This window comes from Bos grunniens, chromosome 11, assembly GCF_055505025.1.
Source record: "Bos grunniens cultivar Pamir isolate PY7600 chromosome 11, Bosgru_T2T1.0, whole genome shotgun sequence".
In the NCBI taxonomy this organism is placed as follows: Eukaryota; Metazoa; Chordata; class Mammalia; order Artiodactyla; family Bovidae; genus Bos; species Bos grunniens.
Window position 1 is genome coordinate 70,118,485 of NC_141175.1, and position 18,044 is coordinate 70,136,528.

The 18,044-nt window shown below is 43.0% G+C and overlaps 1 protein-coding gene across 18 annotated transcripts in view; it reads right to left on the reverse strand.

Moving 5' to 3' along the window:
• Nucleotides 1-18,044, reverse strand: part of EML6 (EMAP like 6) — a 288,242-nt gene that overhangs the window by 59,477 nt on the left and 210,721 nt on the right. For 17 of the 18 annotated variants that reach the window (XR_015136910.1, XR_015136907.1, XR_015136911.1 and 14 more), the window contains 5 exons: nucleotides 15,669-15,780; nucleotides 15,270-15,397; nucleotides 7,149-7,290; nucleotides 4,121-4,273; nucleotides 3,844-3,975 (listed from right to left, as the gene is read on the reverse strand). Coding sequence is in view for 10 of the 18 variants with exons in the window: in XM_086326872.1 (XP_086182998.1) it covers nucleotides 3,844-3,975; nucleotides 4,121-4,273; nucleotides 7,149-7,290; nucleotides 15,270-15,397; nucleotides 15,669-15,780 (667 nt within the window). In the remaining 8 variants the exon portion in view is untranslated. Of the gene's footprint in view, nucleotides 1-3,843; nucleotides 3,976-4,120; nucleotides 4,274-7,148; nucleotides 7,291-15,269; nucleotides 15,398-15,655; nucleotides 15,781-18,044 lie in introns of those variants that run through there. The other variant, XM_086326875.1, reaches the window with a different exon arrangement.

The window sequence follows — 18,044 nt, forward strand, 5'->3', positions numbered from 1 at the left end:
GCTGCCGGCTGAGCTGTTCCGCCCCTGACGAGCCAGCTGGCTCCAGCAAATTCGTTCACTATTTTTGACAAAATCAAAGGAACAAAACAGACCCCTGCTCCTAAATTCTGCTCTCTACCCTCTGCAGGCCCTCCAGGCCCTGCATGAAGAGCCAGGCTGATCCTGAGGCAGCCTGGCACAGGTTGAAGGCACTGGGGTATCAGGAGCAGAAGAATATTGATATGACACATGTCTCATGGCAACAAAACTGGAGTTAAACCAGGGAAGCTTCATGGGCACACTTGCTCTTGTTCTCCAGATGGTATAACTCCTCCCTAAAAATCAAAAATATTCTATTCTCCTCTCAGGCCACAGAAACCATTTGGTCTGATCCTCTTAACTGACTGAAGGGGCCACTTAGGATGAGAGGCAAAGTGGCTTTTTAAAGGCCTTGGCCTCCTTTCTCTCACTGTTTTTTTCGATCACCCTGAGTGTTGGTTGGATCGCAGACTCTATCTAGCTTTGGGCAAAATTATAGAAATAGTGAGGTTTGCCTCTCTCCCTGTGAAGTGACGGCTCTACATCTAGGGCCTTCATGCAGACCTCCGCCTGGCCTCTCTGTGGTGGCAGCTCGTGGTTCCCGGGCAAGGTCTTGTTCCTTCCACCTAGGGTTTATTCCTCTTTGTATCCCTACATCTGACACAGGGCCTACAACACATTTGAAGAATAAAAAAATAAAAACCTTCCCCAAGTGTCAATACAGCTGCAATGTTCCGTATCATAGCCATTTAAGATAGCTACTGTCAAAAACAAACAAAACCCAGAAAATAACAACCATTGGTGAGGATGAGGAGCAGTTGAAACTCTTGTGCACTGTTGACGGGAATGTAAAATGGTATAGCTGCTGTGGAAGATAGTATGGAGGTTTCCCAAAAAATTAAAAATGGAATTTTATCCAGAAATTCCGCTTCTGGGTATATATTCAAAAGAACTGTATACCCCGATTGTAGCCATATTATTCACAATAACCAAAAACTGTAAGCAACTCAAATATCCACTGATCAATGAATGGATAAACAAAATGTGGTATGTACACATAATGGAATAGTCAGTCAGTTCAGTCGTTCAGTTGTGTCTGACTCTTTGTGACCCCATGCACCAGAGCACTCCAGGCTTCCTTGTCCATCACCAACTCCCGGAGCTTGCTCAAATTCATGTCCACGAGTCCATGAATTGGTGATGCCATCCAATCTCTCATCTTCTGTCGTCCCCTTCTCCTCCTGCCCTCAATCATTCCCAGCATCAATGGAATGTTATTCAACTTAAAGCGGAAAGTAATTCTGACACACGTTACAACATGGAGGAATCTTCAGGACATTATGCTAAGTGAAATAAGTCAGTTATAAAAAGACATATACTGTATGACTCCACTTATATGGAGTACCTAGAATAGTCAAATTAATAGAGACATGAAGTGGAATGGTGCTTGCCAGGGGCTGGGGGAGGGAGTAAGGGGAATTACTATTTAATGGGTACAGGGTTTCAATTTTATAAGATGAAAAGATGGATGAGAGGTGAAATGGCTGGTGGTGGTGTCTGCACAATAATGTGAATGTATTTAACACCACTGAACTAACTGTACACTCAAAATGGTTAAGACAGCAAATTTTATGTTATGTGTATTTTATCACAAATAAAAATAATTTTAATCTCCTCAATCAAAACATATTCTTCCTATGTCCCATTTCCTCTCAGTTCTTCACTCCATAAATGTAAATAATAATTGGCTTTAACTCTCTAATGGTCATTGTAGTGGTGGGATTCACATACTGTGTCAGGTGGGGTGTGTGTGTGTGTTGGGTTCTAAATATAACTCATCACACTCTGCTCTTCATATGCATAAAGATGGCCCTCAGTGTTCTAAATCTTTCTCACAACAGGGCATAGCCAGAGATGTTAGCCAGAAATCCAACAGGATGAAATCCTTGTTTTAATTTTTTTAAAAAGCAAACAATAAAGCAGAGACTATCAAAGAAGGGGCTGAGAAGTGGCTGCTGACACTCACCCCTCACCTCCTGGGCCTCACTGCTCCAAGACGCCTCCCAGGCCCGCGTCCTGCCTATTTCCACACACCAGCCCAAGCCCCCGGCACTGTGTCTGCCTGGCCCTGAAGTGAAAGTGAGCAGGACTTATCTGATCCCCTTTGCCCTTGTTGGGACTTGGACCTCTCACAATGAAATGGCACGCATGCCTTCCTTGCTCTGTGTAAAACGCCTGTGGGTTGTAAATGATTAAGTCCAAATTCCAGCGCAGTACGTATAGCTACAAGGAAATTCCTGCTCGGCAGAAGGGTCAGTCTACAGCCACTACTTCAACAAATGCATGAAATACACTGGCATCTCTAAAATACCTGTTTTTGGTTGAGACCCTTGTCATCTCTTTGTCTTGGTTTATTTCACTTGCTTTCCATCTCCAGGCTCGCTCCCCCTTCCCAAGATGGTAGGGAAAGCCCCACTCTAATCTGTCAGAGTTACCTAATGCTTACAGGATAAAGTTCAGGGTTAAACTTCCTAGCATGACCTAATAGTTTCTTTCCTTGCTGTCTTGGCCTCGCAGCATCCCCTGCCTTTCATGCCCTCAGCCACTCAGCATTACTGTTTCTTAATCCCCCTGTTCTTCCCGCCGCCACATGGTAGCACAACCTGTTCCTTCCCAGCCTGGAACGCCGATCTCAGACATCGCCATCTGTTGAGCTTCTACTCATCTTTCAAGATCCATCTCAAAGGTCACTCCTTCTATGAAGGCTCCATGGATTCCCCTGGGAGCTCTTTTCTCAGAGATGCTGCTTTCTACTACATGGACTAAACTTCGCTGAAAGCTGGGAACCTGCCCATTATAAAATGCCTGCCCTGGACTCTTAACATCAGCCAAGTCCCTGGAGTGGGTTTTCAAAATGATCCACCCTAGAACGCCCCAGGTGCTTACTGCTGGCTTGGCCACTCTGAGCCCCTGCTCACCACTTCCCTTGTGACCCTCTGGTCTGTGCTCTGGTGTGGTTCAGGTACCAGCCTGTTCCCGCATTCAGTGATAAACACTGCAGAGAGTAGGAATCACATCTCACTCCCTTCTGGACCTTCCACATTTCCTGGCTTCAGACTTTGCACATGACAAGAGCTAGATCTGCTACATAAGTAAACAGATAAATCTCCATGGCATCTGTGGGCATGACCTGGAGGAGGGAGAGGATAGGTTGGGAGTTTTGAGAGAAATCAGAGAAACTCTGGGTGAGCTGAATATAGCTTCCTACCTCCATTGGAGGATGAAAATGACTTGAAACTTCTTGGGCAGTTCTCTGGTAGATAGAAAATTGGTAGGAAAAGGGAAAGCATTAAGAAGGAGATGCAAGGCAAGGACATTGTATGCCAGACCCAGAGGTGAAGGTGGCTTGCTATGGTAACAGAAGGCATCATATATCTTCAACAGTCTTAAAACTCAATGGCTGAGTTAATAATTATAGTAGTGGTAGTGATAGTAGTAATAATAATAAAAAGATGGAAAAATACTCAAAATTTTAACAACTTATTGACCAGAGATATAGTAATACGTCTTTTGTTACCCGAACATCATTGACCAGAGATGTTTCAATATTCACCTACAGGACAAACTGCCGGCCACAGGAAGTAACTTCTGCAAAAATCCCCCGGTCAATAATGTGTTAACAGCAGCTACTTCTGGGTTGTAAAATTACAGTCATTTATGTTGTAAGTTTCTCTTTAAACTGCCGTTTGCTCTTAGAAACAGTATATGAATGGACATGACTTTTAAAAACTGAAATTATATTTTAAAAGCCACAGCATACTTTACCTCTAGAGTCCCAGTCAATGTGTGTAATATAACTAGAAGCACCTTTACAGATGCCAACCCTTTTGCTTGTCAGGACGTTGTAAATATCCACAAAGTTATCATGGGACGCCACGGCAAGGTATTTTCCTGTATCTATGAAGAAAAATGAGCGGTTAACAGCAAAGCATTTCATGTGGGAATTTACTTCCAGGAACTTAAGAGGCTAAGGAAATAGTTAAAAAGAATCCACTCTTGCAACTTTTTGTCCCAACACATTTTTACAAGTTTTTGCTGTCACCTTTTGAAAATTTAATATCAGAGATCATTTCTTTTCTGTGATGGAAGGAGACCATGTCTTCGACAGTGTCAGCATTTACAACCAGGAAACTCCCATCATTCAAGCCAACTGCTAAGGCTTTCCCATCTGGGGAGAAGGCACAGCATCTTCCACCTACAAAAGAATCCACAAACAGCACTGTTACAATCCATGACTTTGCTACCAAACAAATGAAGAGGGGGGACATGTACATTTAGTCACGGACCTGTGACTGTGTCTTTAACACTGCTGCTGCAAACTAAAACCTCATAATTTAAAACATTTCTGACCACCAAACCCAAAGACAATAATCATTAATATTAAAAATAAGTTTTCTATTTCTCTGAGGTTTATCCATTCATTTTTTCATATATGAAGACCTGGAGTTTTCAAATGACAAGTGGATTGAAGAGGGAAAAGGAATAAAGGGTTAATATAATTAGCATTTCTTCTCCCAAGATGTGGTACTTAAGAATGAGACAAAATTTCCAGAAACTGTTTTTTTTATACCGTGCTTTACGCACAAAATTTGCTTTGGAGGACCTTGTTGTTCTACTTTTAGTCTCTCTAATCTCTGAGCTGTGGATTGTAATGCATAATTCTAGAGGTGGAAGATTTTATTCCTGTCTCTTCTGTCATGGGAAGAATGAAGTATGGACATTCTCTCCAAAGGTGTCTGCAAAACTAACCAATACTGGGCTGAGGGGACTACATGACAAATGCTTTCTAACGCTTTGCAGGGTCATGGGAGGCACTTCTGAATGCGGAATATGGAGTACGTTAAATAGGAATCCTACTTAAGGATATGCCCCCTCCTTGGCCATGCTTTTATTGTCAAGATATTGATGAGCACAGCCCCAGGATGGGACAGTCATGCAGCCTTGTGCTAAGACATTCCAAACAGAGTTTCCACCCCTCCCTCCCCATCCACTGTTTCCAACAGGCTGAAAAGCCACATTCACACCAGTAACTTTAAATGGGCTCATCTAAAGTCTACCTCCTTCTTTTCTTCATCCACTCACTTTGCAGTTATTTACCTACTACGAATCAGGCATTGTGCTAGTGCTGAAAGAACGGAAAGACCAGCCTGCCCTTGAGGAGAGTCACCAAGCTTAGGTCAAGCATAAAGATTTATTGCACAAACCAGGATACCCGAGAGCGAAAGGGAGAGCTATTAATAATTACACCAGGACACCAGCTATAAACTGAGTTGAATGGCCATCCTATCTCAGAGGTGTTGGTAGTTGTTCTTTTGAACTCATTTTTAACCTGGTGAATAAAGTCCATTGGCTGATATTCAAGGTACTCACAGTGAGTCCTTGGTCTGTTATTTTCCCCAATGTAAACGAGTAGCCTGATCATTCACCTCTGTAGTAGATAAGAGCATGAGCTTTGGAGTCAGACTTGGGTTTGAATCCTGGCTCCACCACTTATGAAGACTCAGAAGTCGAGTGTAAAGTGCGTCCATATGGTGGAAGGAGACAGCGTCATGCAGTGGCCACAGGTGTGCCCTCTGAAGCCACACTCCTGGATCTGAATTCAGATCCATCACTTACTAGCTGTGCAACTTTGGGCAAATGACTTAAGTGCTCTGCGCCTCAGTTTTCTAATTCCTAAGTGGAAAGAATAGAGGTCTTACTCACCAGGTTCTCGTGAAGACCACAGGCGAAGTGCTAGTGCGGCTACTGGCTCAGTGGTGTCAGCCACTGTCATCATCACCGTCTTGACACCTTTTCTCACTTTATCCCCCGAGACTTGTCTCCCCACATCTATCTATAAAAATACCCAGCACAAACAGTCTAGGGGCCAGGCCCCAATCTTATCCTTTCCTGTCTTAACTTTCACAAATCCTTTGAGCCTTGGCTCTCATTTTCCTCAGTGGGGCTGTCCCTGGCAGTGGGCCTTACCCTGAGCCTCTCTGACGCCTTGTTTGTGCCAGAGATCTTCGGTTTGTCTGTCCTCACACACTCTCCACCCTGCTCTGTGCCTGGAACTGGTCTGCATGGACTCTACCAACAGGCTCCCTCGCTCCCTGGCTTCTGATTCGTTTGGTTGGGGGGAGCATGAGGGAGGGTACTCAGCAGGAGGCTGCAGGGAGGGTACTAGAGAAGAACGGATAGAGGGTAGGGAGGTTGGGGCATGTTCTCCCCTGGCTGCCTCCCTGCAGGGCCACAGCTTGCTGGCTGAGCCTCTGGGCTGGACGGTTACCGCCTCCTGCCAGGCTGCCATCTCACACAGCTCTCACTCTCATCTGTTCCACCTCGTGTCCTTTCAGGCCCAGGGCTGGCAGTGGTTACCAGCTACTACTAGTTGCATCGTCCTGCGCTAGCCCTGGTCATTTCCCAACACCCTGCCTGCCTCTTCATAGGGAGTCCAGTTTCGAGACTCTTCAAATTACCCAATTTAAATGGACCAGCTGTTGCTGGGACTCTGTTCAAGTCTTGTCCATCTCTGACACTAGAGATGTGACTGTTCATCCTGGGATCCCCAGTGTCTGATACATAGAAGCTGCTCAATAAACGTTTGCTGAATTTCTACTTCTTGGTATACCTCTTGGTTCTCGTGCATATAGGTGTTTAATACATATTTATCTGTTTCTTGCGGTTAACTATTATTTTTAAACCAAGTTTCCTTTTTCAGTAATAAAATCAGTTCCACAGACTGTTAGACATAAAGATAAACACCATTTTTTACAAGCTGATGGGTTTCAACTGACTCCTACAATTCAGATGAGAAGAGGAAGGACATATTGCCCCCAGGTGGCAAATGTCTATGCAGTGCAAGGAAATAAAGAATAGAGCTGGGCACGGACGCATCAGGCCAGCCTTCTGGAACCATCCTCCACGTGATTAGTTATATCTGGAGCAACAAACACTAAATCCCCGTTGCCCAGCATATCTGGGAGCATATAATAGGCACACAAAGTAAATATTAGCTGAATGAATGGGTGAATGAACCCAATACTTGTGGTTGTAAACACTTTTACAGGTGTGTAAGGTGACATACGCACCTTTTTTGAGTTTCCTCACTGCCAGCATACGGTGCTGGGAGGATAATTCCCAGATCCGGAGGGTTTTATCATCACTTACTGTTGCACAGATGGGCAGGAGGGGGTGAGCTGCCAGGCCCCACACTTCTCCTTCCATGTGCCCCTGTGAGGAAGGAAATGGGGCAACAAAAATCAGTTCAATGCTTCTCAGCGAGCCCTTCCCAAGAGAATCCCAAACAGGTTCAAATAGGAACACACACAGTTTGAGCTTCCTTGAGCCAAAATGATTATACTGAATAAATTTTTCACTTGAACTTGAATCTAAAGCTGGGCCTACATGATACTAAAGCATTCATCTGAAAAGCAAAAGATGGATTCATGTTGCTAAGTTTTGTTTATATGATGCCAAACATCTTCTCATGTAGAAGCATCCTAGTGAATAATGAATTGTCCTCATTTTATCCTGTGATTTGACACTGAATAAACACAGTATGTATGTATCTCCTAGGAACACAGCTTGGTCACAAAGACACAAATTACTTTCTTCCATAAAACCATATTCTAAAAGATGTAGGTACCGCTTATCTATATCAGAGGAATTGGACAGTAATATTCTTGCTAATTAATTCCATTTCAGTTCTGTGCACAGCATTTGGCAGAGCAGAACTAGAGAGATCTAAAATTTTATTTCCAGTATCCTGGGTATAACTCAGGGTCAGCATTTGTTCACAAATTTTTCTATTCAGTGATCATAGAAAACTGAAAGGGGCTTGACAAGCATTGGACCAATTCCACATGCTAATGTCTTATCACAAACACACTTAGCTGGCTTAGAATAATAACTGAGATGAAATATATTTAATGAATGAATAATTAGGGAGAAAATGAATCTCATTCTTCTAACATCACTCACTAAAGCAGTGTAAGGAATAGATTAGACAAGGAACAATAAAACAGACCAGATTGTTTACTGAATTTCTGCTTTTAGTGGCTAATTATAAAAAGGCTTTGCTTAGTAAAGCAAAAAAGACGACCATACTCAGTCTTCTGAAAGGTGTTTGTAGTTGGAATGCTTTGGGGGAACAGGTGGCTCTTCAAAGAGAAATTGGATGATCCCAGTTTGACTGGGAAGCTGTTTGAGCAAAACAGTAATTTGGCAGAATATACAAAGTTCTCAATACTGCTGACATCCAAATATCTGAGAAGGGCGTAGATACTGTTTTTGAGTTTATTAGATTTGGAGCACCTTACATCCCCAGTTTTCCAGTTTTCTTCCCTTGGGAAGCCTCCCACAATGAAGGCTATGGTCTGAGGATGGGTCAGGTGTGAGCCCTCTCTTGTTCTCCCTAGACTGCATCTGCCTGAAGCTCTTTTACAGACCAAGTCCTTTTGTACACTGAAGACAGGGTTGTGGGGCTCTGAGACCCTTTCAAATCACTGCCTCATATATTGATTTAAAAGTTGTATTTCCTTAATCTAATGTGACTGTGTACTTTGATTCCTGTATAACATAGGGATGGACAGTGAGTGAGGTGGGCAGGGAGTCTCTTGAGTGGCACCAGGAAATGAGCTTGGGACCTTCCTTTCCTCCTGACCACCCTAAAGCTGATAATAACCAGCTGCACAATTGAAAGTTGATTATATTCGAAGTATATACAATGGGGATTTTCAGAACTCACCTCCTGTCACTTCTCTCTTCCCCTAAAGTAGTCTCTTAAAAAAAAAAAAAAAAGGGCAATCTATTCCAAGTGATGTTGACTTGCTGAGCTACTGACACTGTAAAAGTGGTTCTGAAGTCTTCCCACAGCAGGATGGCTGATGGTCTTAACCATATCGTCTCTACTGTTCCTTAAGTTTCCCTCAGGGTCCACCTCTCAGCACAGGCCTGTCAGCCCCTTCAGCAGTCCTACTCTGTCCTGGGTAGCACACAGCACAGGGCTGGTCTTGGCAGGAGCACAACAAGCACTGATTGAACTGAACTGCTGAGTTCTACCCAGGAGGAAAAGGCAAATGATTGACTGACCAGAAGATGAAAGAGAGACGCTGAGATAAAAGGGAAAGAATGGCAGACGTGTAAAGAGAGAAGAGGGTTCTCCCAGTTCCACTGCCTCCCCAGGGCTCAGGGGGCCCGGCTGAGCACTGTTTCATGCAGTCTCTACGCTGAGATGTGTGGAGAGACAAAGAAAAGGCTCTGGTACCCGACAAAGCTTGGTACGAAGCCCAGCTCTCCAGTTCTCAAGATGTGGCTGTGGGAAGTTCACTGGGCTTTAGGCCCTTCATCTATAAAACAATTACAACCGAGCAAATCTGTTGTGGAGATGAGAGAGGAATTTTGCACAATGGTATTGCCTGACATGCAGTCAAGTGCTCAATAAATGACACTCTTGGATAACTATTAATAGAATGATAGAAACAAATACAGGAAAGAATTGAAGAGAATGAAAAGGTGAAAAGACTTTGTTGTTGAGTTTAAAACATATTTAGACAAAATTAGTTCAACTATATTACTTTTGAACATGAGAAAATGTTAGAGTTTGAATCTTAAAATGCTGTTTAAATCCATAGAATAGCACAAATCTTACACACATATTTAGCAGTATGCTGCTGCTGCTGCTGCTGCTACTAAGTCACTTCAGTCATGTCCGACTCTGTGTGACCCCATAGACAGCAGCCCACAGGCTCCCCCGTCCCTGGGATTCTCCAGGCAAGAACACTGGAGTGGGTTGCCACTGCCTTCTCCAATGCGTGAAAATGAAGTCGCTCAGTCATGCCTGACTCTTAGCGACCCCATGGACTGCAGCCTACCAGGCTCCTCCGTCCATGGGATTTTCCAGGCAAGAGTACTGGAGTGGGTTGCCATTGCCTTTTCCGATTTAGCAGTATGGCATGTAGTAAATAATTTAAAGTCTCAAACATTTGGGGATTGAAAAGAAACACTTCATTTTCAATGAAATTAAATAAATAGTCATGGCCAGAAAGGGACAGAAAGGTAAGAGCAGCTGGAGGACAAAGACGTCACCCCTTCTCAAGGTCGCACCTCAGTTCTCAACTTGGGCTGCAGCTGCAGAGCTTCTGAGGTTTGTTTCTAACACAGAAAAAATTGTAAGACATGGATTCTTATTCAAGATAGCCAGGGTGGGGCCTGGGCACAGGCATTTTTAAAACCTGATGTGTGTGCAGACCTGCTCTCAGGTGTAGCAAATCAGAGGGCCCCTTTCAGTGGGATTTTGGGGGTCGGCCCTAACACAGCAAGCCTGCAGGCAGGCATCAGGTGAGGGAAGGAGGCAATTCTCCTCCACTGGACCCACGGAAGTCCCAGAGCTTAGATAAGCAGTGCAGATTCTTTCCACTCCACCTTCTGAACCCACCCCCTCGTCCCTGCCCAGGCCTCTTCCACCTCTAACTATGATCTACTCATCACCTCCAAAGACACATGTCACTCATCAGGTGACATGTGATCACTTCTTGGATCTTTAAGATACTGCTGATGCTGCGCGGGCACAGGAGGGCCTAGAGGAGCTATCCCACGTTGAAGGTCAGGAAGGGCGGCGGTGAGGAGATACCCTTCCTCCAAGGTAAGGAGCAGCTGTGAAGAGATACCCCACGCCCAAGGTAAGAGAAACCCAAGTAAGACGGTAGGTGTTGCAAGAGGGCATCAGAGGGCAAACACACTGAAACCATACTCACAGAAAACTAGTCAATCTAATCACACTAGGACCACAGCCTTGTCTAACTCAATGAAACTAAGCCATGCCTGTGGGGCAACCCAAGACGGGCGGGTCATGGTGGAGAGATCTGACAGAATGTGGTCCACTGGAGAAGGGAATGGCAAACCACTTCAGTATCCTTGCCTTGAAAACCCCATGAACAGTATGAAAAGGCAAAATGATAGGATACTGAAAGAGGAACTCCCCAGGTGAGTAGGGGCCCAATATGCTACTGGAGATCAGTGGAGAAATAACTCCAGAAAGAATGAACGGATGGAGCCAAAGCAAAAAGAATACCCAGCTGTAGATGTGACTGGTGATAGAAGCAAGGTCCGATGCTGTAAAAAGCAATATTGCATAGGAACCTGGAATGTCAGGTCCATGAATCAAGGCAAATTGGAAGTGGTCAAACAAGAGATGGCAAGAGTGAATGTCGACATTCTAGGAATCAGCGAACTGAAATGGACTGGAATGGGTGAATTTAACTCAGATGACCGTTATATCTACTACTGCGGGCAGGAAGACCTCAGAAGAAATGGAGTGGCCATCATGGTCAACAAAAGAGTCTGAAATGCAGTACTTGGATGCAATCTCAAAAACGACAGAATGATCTCTGTTCGTTTCCAAGGCAAACCATTCAATATCACAGTAATCCAAGTCTATGCCCCAACCAGTAATGCTGAAGAAGCTGAAGTTGAATGGTTCTATGAAGACCTACAAGACCTTTTAGAACTAACACCCAAAAAAGATGTCCTTTTCATTATAGGGGACTGGAATGCAAAAGTAGGAAGTCAAGAAACACCTGGAGTAACAGGCAAATTTGGCCTTGGAATACAGAATGAAGCAGGGCAAAGACTAATAGAGTTTTGCCAAGAAAATGCACTGGTCATAACAAACACCCTCTTCCAATAACACAAGAGAAGACTCTATACATGGACATCACCAAATGGTCAACACTGAAATCAGATTGATTATATTCTTTTCAGTCAAAGCTGGAGAAGCTCTATACAGTCAGCAAAAACAAAACTAGGAGCTGACTGTGGCTCAGACCATGAACTCCTTATTGCCAAATTCAAACTTAAATTGAAGAAAGTAGGGAAAACCACTAGACCATTCAGGTATGACCTAAATCAAATCCCTTATGATTATACAGTGGAAGTGAGAAATAGATTTAAGGGCCTAGATCTGATAGATAGAGTGCCTGATGAACCATGGAATGAGGTTCATGATACTGTACAGGAGACAGGGATCAAGACCATCCCCATGGAAAGGAAATGCAAAAAAGCAAAATGGCTGTATGGGAGGCCTTACAAATAGCTGTGAAAAGAAGAGAAGTGAAAAGCACAGGAGAAAAGGAAAGATATAAACATCTGAATACAGAGTTCCAAAGAATAGCAAGAAGGGATAAGAAAGCCTTCTTCAGCGATAAATGCACAGAAATAGAGGAAAACAACAGAATGGGAAAGACTAGAGATCTCTTCAAGAAAATCAGAGATACCAAAGGAACATTTCATACAAAGATGGGCTCGATAAAGGACAGAAATGGTATGGACCTAACAGAAGCAGAAGATATTAAGAAGAGACGGCAAAAATACACAGAAGAACTGTACAAAAAAGATCTTCATGACCCAGATAATCACGATGGTGTGATCACTCATCTAGAGCCAGACATCCTGGAATGTGAAGTCAAGTGGGCCTTAGAAAGCATCACTACCAACAAAGCTAGTGGAGGTGATGGGATTCCAGTTGAGCTATTCCAAATCCTGAACGATGCTGCTGTGAAAGTGCTGCACTCAATACGCCAGCAGATTTGGAACACTCAGCAGTGGCCACAGGACTGGAAAAGGTCAGTTTTCATTCCAATCCCAAAGAAAGGCAATGCCAAAGAATGCTCAAACTACAGCACAATTGCACTCATCTCACACACTAGTAAAGTAATGCTCAAAATTCTCCAAGCCAGGCTTCAGCAATATGTGAACCATGAACTTCCTGATGTTCAAACCGGTTTTAGAAAAGGCAGAGGAACCAGAGATCAAATTGCCAACATTCGCTGGATCATGGAAAAAGCAAGAGAGTTCCAGAAAAACATCTATTTCTGCTTTATTGACTATGCCAAAGCCTTTGACTGTGTGGATCACAATAAACTGTGGAAAATTCTGAAAGAGATGGGAATAGCAGACCACCTGATCTGCCTCTTGAGAAATTTGTATGCAGGTCAGGAAGCAACAGTTAGAACTGGACATGGAACAACAGACTGGTTCCAAATAGGAAAAGGAGTACGTCAAGGCTGTATATTGTCACCCTGTTTATTTAACTTATATGCAGAGTACATCATGAGAAACGCTAGACTGGAAGAAACACAAGCTGGAATCAAGATTGCCAGGAGAAATATCAATAACCTCAGATATGCAGATGACACCACCCTTATGGCAGAAAGTGAAGAGGAACTCAAAAGCCTCTTGATGAAAGTGAAAGTGGAGAGTGAAAAAGTTGGCTTAAAGCTCAACATTCAGAAAACAAAGATCATGGCATGCGGTCCCATCACTTCATGGGAAATAGATGGGGAAACAGTGGAAACAGTGTCAGACTTTATTTTTCTGGGCTCCAAAATCACTGCAGATGGTGACTGCAGCCATGAAATTAAAAGACGCTTACTCCTTGGAAGGAAAGTTATGACCAACCTAGATAGCATATTCAAAAGCAGAGATATTACTTTGCCAACAAAGGTCCGTCTAGTCAAGGCTATGGTTTTTCCTATGGTCGTGTATGGATGTGAGAGTTGGACTGTGAAGAAGGCTGAGTGCTGAAGAATTGATGCTTTTGAACTGTGGTGTTGGAGAAGACTCTTGAGAGTCCCTTGGACTGCAAGGAGATCCAACCAGTCCATTCTGAAGGAGATCAACCCTGGGATTTCTTTGGAAGGAATGATGCTAAAGCTGAAACTCCAGTACTTTGGCCACCTCATGCGAAGAGTTGACTCATTGGAAAAGACTCTGATGCTGGGAGGGATTGGGGGCAGGAGGAGAAGGGGACAACAGAGAATGAGATGGCTGGATGGCATCACTGACTCGATGGACGTGAGTCTGAGTGAACTCCAGGAGTTGGTGATGGACAGGGAGGCCTGGCGTGCTGCGATTCATGGGGTCGCAGAGTCGAACACGACTGAGTGACTGATCTGATCTGATTAGATGCTTATTTTAATCTGGTATTATCTGAATCAATTTTTTGAGGGGAGAGGAAGGGTAAGGAGTATGTTATATATTTATGTGAATTGAGGCTGAGACTAGAATGATGCACAAAACCTAAAGAGACACATATATCTGGTGTGTGCCGAGCAAATACTTTTTTTTAGTTTGACAAATTTTTGACAGACTGAGAGGAAATATACCCAAGAAACCCCATCCACATCTGAACCTGATTCAGACAATGAGATTATGGACTCTGAATAGATGCTCTAATGGGATAAGGCTCTTGGGGATCCTGGGAGTGGGAATGTATTCTGCATGTGGTAGGGACATGATAATTGGTAGCCAGAGGGCAGACTGTGATGGACAGGTGACCCTTAGGCTCCTCCTGGTTTTCACACTCAGTGTAATCACCTCCTTTGAATGTCCTATAGCCTCGTGGGTGTGTGCTTGCTAAGTCGCTTCAGTCTCCATGGACTGTAGCCCACCAGGCTCCTCTGTCCACGAAATTCTCCAGGCAAGAATGCTGGAGTGGGTTGTCATGCCCTTCTCCAGGAGATCTTGCTGACCCAGGGATTGAACCTGTGTCTCCTGTAGCTCCTGCATTACAGGCAGATTCTTTACTGCTGAGCCACCGGGGAAGCCCCTCCTATAGCCTTACTACCAATCAATAACATATGCAAAGGGGATGGATGTATTATATGTATGTGATGACACGATTATGTTATTTCAAATTATTTAAAGGCATTGTTTTTCTTTTTCCCTTGCTCGCTTTGAGGAAGCAAACAGCCATGTTGGGGGAACCCCACGTGATGAGGAACTTCAGGCAGCCTCTGAGAGCTGAGGGTGGCCTCTGGCCAACAGCCAGCAAGAAACAGAAGCCCTCAGTCCTGTACTCACAGGAACAAAACTCTGCCAACAACCTGAGCGATCGTAGAGGCAGATCCTTCCATAGTGAAGCTTCAGATGAGACCAAAGCCCTGGTCTTTACCGCGGCCTTACAAAACGTTAACCAGAAGACCCAGTTAAACTGTTCAGACTCCTGACCCACAGAGAAACCATAAGATGATGAATGTTTTTGCTCCAAGCTAAGTTTGTGTCAGTTTGTTATACAGAAATAGATAACGCAGCGTTTGCCTGATCTTTGGAGAGAACACCTCCTTTAATTTGGCGTCCTAAGTGTCCCTGCTGCCTCAGCCTGGCCCAGCTCTGACGTGAACTGTGGTTTAGAATATGTGCAAACGCAGTACCTGAACAAGCAGTGTCACCGGGCCGCTCTTATCCATTTCCAGGATCTCTCCATTTTTTGTTCCCACCAGGATATGTCCATGTCCCAAAGTGATGGCACGAATTGAAGGATTATCTTCCAAAAGCAAGCCTGAGGAGGGGAAATACTGCATTTAATATTGTAAATGCTGTATTTAATATAACAAAAATAAAATGATTATAGTGATTCTATAAATTCTGTTTTTATAGTTCCAAAGTACTAAGTACAAGGCAATCCTCTGTGATATTTCTACCAACGGCCACAAGCTCTGAATGTGGAAGAAAAAGGGAGAGTTGATTCGGTCATGGTTTTCTAAGAACTTTATTCCTATCTTTTGCATTTCTATGAACAGAAAGATCCATCGCATACTCGGGAGTGGCACCTTTTGAGCTAGTTGACAAGGCTGCTCTTTTAATGGCGTAAGTCTTCAAGCATCTTTCAAACATATCATCCCAGAGCTCCACAATTCCATCCTTTCCACCTGTTACAAAACCCTGTGAAGGCACACATCAGAAGGATTATATACACATCAAAGTGACAAGGACCCACCCAGTCTCAAAAGGATCCCCCCTTGGGTAAAGAAGCTTAGTCTGTCTTTTCTTCCTAAGTATGGAGACTGAAAAACCTGATGATAACATCATATTTTCTGGACACACCTCTCATTTCTCTAGCGCTATTAAACACTTTCTCACTGGGTGTCCATTTCACTTTCTTCAGACCACTGATTCGAGTTTAGCACCCTGGATTTCGGATGGCAGTTTCCGTGTCCAGTTCCCTGACTGGGATGTGGACTGCTAGAGAACAGGACCAGCCTCAAAGTTTGCAGAGTTTCTGATATCTCATGCTCCTGCTGAATAAACTGGAATTAATGTCACAATCAAAAATGATTGCTAACTATTTTTAAATATTTACTTCCAGGAAAAACATCATTATTTCTCTATTAAGAATAACAAGTATTTCATGTAACAAGAATATCTTGCTCTTCTGTTCATGAGATATCAATTTCTACCATAATTAAGATCCAGATTAATTTTTATAAAACCTGGAAAGTATAAAGCCTATACTTTATTGGATATTTATTTATGTATATTATATATTTATTTATGTAATATCATAAATAGACAATGATCTTTATTCTTATTCTAATTTTATGATTTCTTGGCCTTATTAGTTTTCCTTTCTGGCAACTACCAACTGTTCTTAGAAATTTTTTAAAAAGAAAATTACTGAGTAATTCATTCTGTTTTTTCAAAAACTTTTAATTTACTTCATTTCAATGATGTTGAAAAGGAAATAATATTTTGAAGTTATTACATTAAATATCTTAAATATCCTTATTTATCCTTATTATAGATTGTGAACCTATAGACATTTACTCCCAAAATTAAATCCTGCCTTTTCCCATGATCTTTAAGCTTAAGTTACTAAGCAATAAAAGAGTTTAAACATGCTATATCACACCAACTTCCAGGCCTGCAAAAATTTTCTTTCTGCTTTCATCTTTTCTAAAATTTGCAGTTTAAACAAAAAAAATTTGCTAGTGAAAAACAGCTTTACCACTAAAACAATCATTGTAATTACACATCTAACAAGAACCTACTACTATAGCAGAATCAGCATATTTACCTGGGAATAAGCAAACGCAAAATGAATCTTCTCTTAATATGCTGTATTGGGTGGCTTAGGCTGTTTGGAGGTCAGATAACATACATAAACTGGAACCATCAGCAAACTAGCAGTGAATAAAACACTTCTATTTTCTGGCAAATTGATTGAAGGAAGTGTTTTAAGAGCGCTGAAGGTAAGTATGATCTTTTTAAATTAAACAGAATTTTTTTTTGGCCATACGTTGAACATAAGGGATCTTAGTGCCTTGACTAGAGATGGTACCCATGCCCTCTGCAGTGGAACCATGGTGTCCTAAACACTGTATTGCCAGGGAAGTCCCCAGTGTGATCTTTATTTAGAAAGAACAAGAACAACAACACCGCAAGGCAGGAGGTTAGCGGGACAGATCAGGACAAAGAAGAGCCTGAGTAGAAATACAGCTGGTGTGATGGTTAACCTTGTGTGTCAACTGACTGGCCGCAGGGTACTCAGATTAAAAATGACTCCTGTGTGTGTCTGTGATGGTGTTTCTGGATGAGATCAGTATTTGAACTGGCAGACTCATTAAGCTGCCCTGCCCAATGTGGGTGGACATCATCTAATCCTTTGAGAGCCTGAATAAAACAAAAGGTAGAGGAAGGACAAAATTGCCCTCCTTTTATTCTGATTGATTGAGCTGGGACATCTTATCTTTTCCCAGCAGACTAGGATTTACAACATTGGCTTCTCTGGTCCTCAGGCCCTTGGACTTGAACTCAATTACTCCATCAGCTTTTCTGGGTCTCCAGTTTGCAGATGGCTTAGTGAGACTTCTCAGCCTCCAAAACCACACGAACCAATTCCTTATAATAAGTCTCCTTTTTGTACATGTATATCTCTGTCTATATCTACATCCTACTGGTTCTGTTTCTCTGGAGGAACCTGACTAACACAGCCAGGACTCTGACACACTTATTAAAGCTGAGCCTGTCTACACAGGAACAAGCTGGTTATCAATATAACTTCAGGTCAAATTGATAGGAGGGACAATAATCCAGCTACTAGACACTTCCAGATCTCTGCTTATTATGCCACTGAGGAGGAAGACTGTATAGAAATATTTCTCGGACTCTTGCTACTGCGTGCCTACATTTATCTCAGCACTTCTTAA